The 7,167-nt window shown below is 36.2% G+C and overlaps 1 protein-coding gene across 1 annotated transcript in view; it reads left to right on the top strand.

Moving 5' to 3' along the window:
- The window catches only part of sytl2b (synaptotagmin-like 2b), a 28,214-nt gene extending 23,392 nt beyond the window's left edge, over window positions 1-4,822 (top strand). The window contains exons 15-20 of the mRNA XM_030153004.1: window positions 1,126-1,228; window positions 1,336-1,497; window positions 1,733-1,817; window positions 1,925-2,027; window positions 2,598-2,803; window positions 3,816-4,822. Of these exons, the coding sequence (XP_030008864.1) occupies window positions 1,126-1,228; window positions 1,336-1,497; window positions 1,733-1,817; window positions 1,925-2,027; window positions 2,598-2,803; window positions 3,816-3,961 (805 nt within the window). The 3' untranslated portion in view covers window positions 3,962-4,822. The remainder of the gene's footprint in view (window positions 1-1,125; window positions 1,229-1,335; window positions 1,498-1,732; window positions 1,818-1,924; window positions 2,028-2,597; window positions 2,804-3,815) is intronic.
- Window positions 4,823-7,167: the final 2,345 nt, after the last annotated feature.

The following is a 7,167-nucleotide window of genomic DNA, read 5'->3' on the forward strand; positions in this document are numbered from 1 at the left end:
TTTTCATCTTTTTTTTTAATATATATATTTTTTATTATATTTTGCAGCTGCTTTTGATTGTTTAGTTTGGTTTTTTTGAGGTTTCTTTCCAATCTGTTACCGTGGTACATTGGAAAACAAGCAAACAGGTGCTTATGCAAAGAGTCACACACATTGTCTCTGTTTATGTTAATGTATAACTAGGTGTAATGGATAAAGCATTTAGATACAAGACTTTCTTACTACGGGTCTATGACATGGGATTTTTTTTTTTCCTACAGGATATTTTAACAGTCATCAATGTACTTTCTATAGGGATGTTGTTGTTTTTTTTGTAATTCTACTGTCTACTCCTTTTCACTTTTTTCTTTTCATTGTTATGCAACAAAAGTAGAATATTTTGATGTAATATGTAAGGCTGTATATCTATATGTGATCCAAGTTAATACTTAAATAATAGAGAAACAGTGACATTTAGAATTAGAGTAGTTTGTGATCATAGTTTTAATTGATCTAATAATTGTATAATAATTGTATTTATTTGTTTAATCTATGTTGTGAAGTGTTTACATTACAGTATAATCAGCAAAATTCCAGGATGAACAGTTTCATTCAGTATGTAGTAAAATGGAAAGTGTTAATATGTCCACTAGTTGATTTTATCACATTGAAGATCTGACTGTACCTAGATGAGCTACTGTATCCTCTATAAACATGATTCTACAAATATACAGACAGACCTTGATAGGATTTTTTGGGGGTTTTTTTGGTCTTGTTAAGTTATATAAATGCATTATTTGAGTTTGTGTCCCTGGCAGCCTGGTGATGTCTTCACAAAATATGATTCCCATGGGCTTTGTTTTCATCTTTCTCAGTGGTTACATAATTACCTCATTTATCATAGTTTTTCTGATGAAACTCGATATAAGCAGCGTCTGATAGTGATCAGAAGCCTGGATTTTTTTTTTTTTTTTTTCATGCTACAGGAGCTTCTGTTTCCAAGACTACAGTTACCACATTTGGGTATTGTAAGACGAAAAATATGGGTTTCTGTGTTTCTGAAACGATGAAATCATATGTATGTAACAAAATTCATCCAAAGACTCAGAAAAGTCATATCAACATTGTTTTTTTTTGTTGTTTCAGGTATGTAAAAACTTACCTGGTTCCTGATAAAGCTAATCTAGGAAAGAGGAAAACATCCGTAAAAAAGAAGACACTAAACCCAATTTTCAATGAAATTCTCAGAGTAAGAATGTACCAAACCTGCACATTTTCCCACACTGTAATACTTAATACTGGCTGTTCCTGTCGATCAGCAAACAAAAGCAGCTTAGCTCTTGTCTGTCTCTACAGTATCGGGTTCGCATGGAGTACCTCAGAACCCAGACTCTCATTCTCTCTGTTTGGCATCATGACACCTTTGGCAGGAATAGTTTTCTAGGAGAAGTAGATGTAGACCTCTCCAAGTGGGACTTTGACCACACCCAGATGAACTACTTAGCTCTAAAAGCCAGGGTAAGGAACACACACACACACACACACACACACCAACCTCTCTGCTTTATTTGCGGGAGTTATTTTCTCATCAAATAACAGATAACAGAAAGATTGTGAGTGAAGAGTCTACTTGATCCGGAAATATCCCATGCACTTTAATTACTGCATAACCTGGATACACAGGAATTGAGGGGATTAATGAAGGATTTTGTATGTATTGTCAATGTAACACATTTTCTTGCCCCCTTTTCAGACAACACCCGCTCTGGTGCCCTCAAATGGTCAAGGAGAGATGAGACTAGCCATACGATTTTTGCCTCAAATCAGCCACAGTGACGGTCTGCATTAAGATTTACTTTGTTCTTTGAAAACCATTTTACTTACCACATTAACAGCAATTCAAAGTACATTTTAATTTATTTTTTGTGTCATTTCTTGTTTAAAGGATTAGCTAAGGACAATGCAAACAGCGGAGAGATTCACATTTGGGTGAAAGAATGCAAGAACCTGCCTTTAATCAGAGCCACCATTGACCCATATGTGAAGTGGTATGTCAGTTAAAGTAATAAATATTTAAAGAAAAGTGCTTTTTCATTTTGATGAAAAATGTAAAAGCACCCCCCCCCCCCCAAAAAAAAAAAAAAGACTAAAACATTTTATGTACGGCTGAAATGGTGTTTGTGAAATTGTCAAATGCTCTTTAGATAAGATTATTTGACTTTCCTAAGATATATTTTTTTACATTTTTATTTTAGTGAGAGCAAAAAGTGATAACAAGTTCAAAAAAACAGTGTAAAAAGAAAAACAATGACATAAATCAAAGGAATAAAAACAATTAAAACATTGAAAAAAATATCACAATGAAAATATCAGAAGTATTATAGTAACAGTTATAAATAATGATAATAAAAAGAGGAGGAAAAAGAAGAAGATGACATTTTAAGGCATAAAAGTGCATTGTTTCAGGAGTTTTTCTAGTTCAAGTCTTTCAACTTAGACACTGGCTACACTTATAACAGTCAGATGTGTGAGTGGATTCATCATAAGACTCTAATTAGCATGAATCATTGAAAAAGGGTTTATAAACATATTAACCAACAGATGTGTTCTTATCTCAGCTTTGTCCTCCCAGACACAAGCAGAAAGAGTCGCCAGAAGACTCGTGTCCTGCGGCGGACGGTGGACCCGGTGTTTAACCACACGATGGTGTACGACGGCATCAGAGAGGCTGACCTAACAGAGGCCTGCGTCGAGCTCACAGTCCTGGACCGAGACAGACTGGGCAGTAACCTGCTGGGGGGCCTGAGGCTCGGAACTGGGACAGGTACAACTAGAAGCACTGGTAGAGCGCTGACCTCTGCCAAGGCCGATCAAGCTCCCCCCCCGATCACTACCAAAATTTGTTCCTTCTGCCAGTATCAGCATTTCCTGAAATTTTCATCCAAATCCGTCCATAACTTTTTGAGTTATCTTGCACACGGACAGACAAACAGACAGACAAACCAACGCCGGCAAAAAAATAACCTCCTTGGTGGAGGTAACAAGGATCTGTTGTCACAAAATACAGGGTATGTTAACAGATCTCACTCCAGTAGATGTAGTTGTCATCAGCTGATCAGCTGGGAGTGTTAAGACTGTGTGATGTAGAAACTCATTTAGAAGATTTAGAGCATTTAAAATTATTATTAGTTGTAGTTGTAGTAGTAGTAGTAGTAGTAGTAGTAGTAGTAGTAGTAGTAGTAGTAGCAGAGGTAGAAGAGGTAAAAAAAATACTTTATTCAAAGTTTTTGGTCAACAGTGTACTTAATCACTTGTCCTATTTATTGATTACCTGCGCTCTCCGAGTGCTTTTCTAGAACAGACAGCGCAGACTTCGGCCAAGGCAGATCAGTGGGGCCCCCCGTGGGCCCCCCCACTCCCCACCCCCTACCCCCGATCACCACCAAAATTTAATAATTTCTTCTTTGTGCCAGTATCAGCATTTCCTGAAAATTTCTTGAAAATCCGTCCATAACTTTTTCAGTTATCTTGCTAACAAACAAACAAACAAACCCGGGGGGGGGGGGGGGGGGGGGGGGGGGCTCGCAGATCTGTCTTGGTGGGGGTCTGCGCTCTCCGAGTGCTTCTCTTGTTTACTTGTGTGATCACTATATATTATATTATTTTATATTCTGGATTTCTGGATTTGTAACACTGTTTGGTTTGAGCCTCCTTGGCAGGGTTTAATATAAAACTACATTTATAAAAACTGAATTTCCAGATTAAAATAAGCGATAGTGAGTCCTTTGCACTGAAATGTTTTCAGTGTTTGTATTTGCTTCTATGTTTCTTTATAGGTAGAAGTTATGGAGCCATGGTCGACTGGATGGATTCAACTCCATATGAAGTGGCTCTGTGGGAACGCATGATAGCCTCCCCAAATGAATGGGTAGAGGATGTGCTCCCCTTACGAAAACTGAACTCCAAAGCTGCGTTGAAATAAGCACGCTTCAACCAAAGACAGTTTATATGGAAGAAGTAAAAACAGTCGTTGATATTTTGCATTTGAGTGAATTGGTAGTAATTGTTGGAAAAAGCTGACTGTGAACGTCTTATAAAAGAAAAAAAAACACAAAGGAATGAAGAATTCAGCAAAATCGTGTTGTTGTAATTGTACAACACCCTGCAGTGCCACTTTACAAAGCAATTTGTCAAAAAAGTGGCCTTGTTGGGACTCCATAGGAGTTCAAGAAAAGGGGGATAATTAATGTTAAAAAATAAAAACTGATGTACACCTCCAGAGATACTGAGGTGGGTATAAATCAAGTAGCTGAGCATGAAATAGTGACAGAGGAGAGAAATGTTTTGGCCTTGCACAAACAAGAACAAATGTCACTTAGCAGAGATGTATGTTTTAACCATCTGTATTTTTTGCAAGAGTCACACTATGAAGAGTAACCTTTAAAAAGGCTAATATTAACTCGTATCAGCAATAAAATAACAAGTGTCTCCAGAGATAATCAAGATGTCTGCACAGTTAGAGCTGACTTAGTTTATCTTACTGTGTTTTATTTTATTCACATGGAAGGAATGCTTTGGTTTTACAGCTGTACATATATGAAAAATTTAACTTTTCACCCTTCGCCTTCATTTTTGTTTAGGAGCACTAAGGTAACATTCAGGACACTAAAATCATGCACACTTTACAGCTTTTCAACTCCTTTATCTTCTCAAAACCTCTCCTGACTTCCAGCACTTACTTTGACAGTATTGTTATAACACCAAGTGAATTTAACTGCATATCTGTTGCACTTAAATGTATCAATCACAAGTGATATTAAAGAAATTAAATACCAAAAGAGTTTATGAAGCTTCATTTGGAATCATGCAATAAGGGTTTATGGTTTGAATTTGCAAAAAAAAAAAAAAAAAGACAGGATTAGAGGTCTGTCTATATTTACCACGCCCCCGAGAAGGTCAGGCAAGGGGTATTGTTTTTGGTTTGGTTTGTTTGTTAACACTAGCAGCAAAACTATTGGGTGAATTCATTCCATATTGGGTTTATAGATTGCCAGTGACCCAGAATAGAACTCATCAGATTTTGGGAACAGTCAAAGTTCCAATTTTTTATGAATTTTCAAATCTTTTTTTTTTCCCTATTTACTTATAATGGGTGAAATTTCACATGTCTGTAGCAGCAAAACTATTGGTTGAATTCTTACCAAATTTGGTTTATAGATTGCCAGTGACCCAGAATAGATGCCATTACATTTTGGGGGAAAGTAGGTCAAAGTTTACATTTTTTATGAATTTTTTAACTCTTTTTTTCTTCCATTTACTTATAATGGGCGAAATTTCAAATGTCTATAAATACATCAATTTTGTTGCACAAACTTGCCACATATATAGAGGCAATTCATATGCTGTCATCAGCGCACACACATAGACATGATGACATCAGCTGGATTGATGCCAAAATAAGCTATATTATGTGTGAGGGGTGGGGTTTGTCGTGCCTGGCACCACTTATTTGTCTTTGTTCAGAATAAATGTTCCAGATTATTTGTTGTTGCCTTAAGTTACCTCACCGTCATATTTGAGAAAAGGCACTAATAAATAAAAAAAAAAACTATTATTATTTGTAGTGTATTTGCTAGTGCTGTTAAGTTCCAAACACCAGAAATTTTTATACATTTGGATTCAGTTATTATTGTGGAAAACCACTTGAGAAACATAATCAGCTTCTCAATTAATAGCAACTGATAAATTAATCATATTAATTTGAAAACTGATAAAGGCTATGGTTCATTGAACACTTAATTATAATAATGATCCTACTGTTCACCTTCATCGCCACATTATGTTCTTTGTAATAAAAACCAATTAAGTTATATTGAAATGAAGGGCTATTTCCATATAATCCAGTGACTTTCAGGTCATTGTCCTTGAGCACAGAGGCTGATAGAAATGTCTTTAGCTTTGCAGGTGAACCACATCAAATTATACCAGTTGAATACTGTACCTGATGATGGGGCTACAGGGAAAAAAAAAAGTCAGACCAAAGTCATAAATTCACCTCCAGAGGGAAACGAGTGTTTGACACATTTAATGGCGTCCATCTGGTCCATGTTGAGATATTTCAATTGAAACCATAGATGTGAGCCTCAGGGTGGTGCTAGAGGGAAAGTCAGGGGATCACTAAGCATCTGAGGTGTGACCAGTGGTTGTTTTATTAAAAGTTGGTGCATTTACTCCACAGTTCATCTACAGCAGTGCCTGACTACATAACATTTCAACAGATGTACATCTAAAAACATGCATGGATTGGGCCAAACAGACATGAATGTTTACAAGAGAGTGAATTATGACTGAAGTGATCATTTAGCATCACTATGAGGTTTACGTTGGTTGTTTTAATTGAAATGTGATGAAAATGTAAATGTGATCTGTGCTAACTCATCTTTCAATTCTTTCAAATAGGTGTTAATACTTTGGGTAAAGGTAGGGTAGGAGATGTTTTCCTGGAGCATTTTTTACTATATTGCTTAAAATCCCCTTCACACCCCGATTGCAACCAATTAATTAAATGCTCTAATACAAAAATTTAAAAAAAAAATTGTCACTTGTGGAACGGATAGGACTGAAAAAACACTATCCAATCATTTTAACCGGCCCATTGAAATGATTGAATGGTGACATGTCTATCAAACTCAACTGCACTTTGTCCCTCCCCCTCCTCCCTCTGCCAGTACAATCCTGTACTCTGGAGGCGTGACTTCGGGGGAAGTCTGAAGAATGGGGTTTGGACTTTTGAATTGTGTATTTTCAAAATGTAGCGCGCTCGAACCATTTTTCCAGGATCTCCTTACCCTACCTTTAAGAAAAAAAATGAATGAAATACACAGAAAATTATGTGTCAGCCACGGTAAACATTACACACGCTGTCTTTGTACTGTAATGGAAATAGCTGCAAAATATCTATCTTTTTTTTGTTGTTTTTTCCAAGCCATCTTTTCAGATTTAAAAGAAATGAAATACAACTGCAAGTTTATTGGTTTGTTGTATCAAAGAACACAATGTAATTATTGACAGAACACTTCTTTTTTGATCATTGTTGAAGGAAAAAGCATACAGTTTCTAAAAGATTACACAGAATGCCATTATTAATACAATACTTCATTTTGATTCCGACAGTAATAAAACTATCAT

This window comes from Sphaeramia orbicularis, chromosome 13 (assembly GCF_902148855.1).
Source record: "Sphaeramia orbicularis chromosome 13, fSphaOr1.1, whole genome shotgun sequence".
NCBI classification, from domain to species: domain Eukaryota; kingdom Metazoa; phylum Chordata; class Actinopteri; order Kurtiformes; family Apogonidae; genus Sphaeramia; species Sphaeramia orbicularis.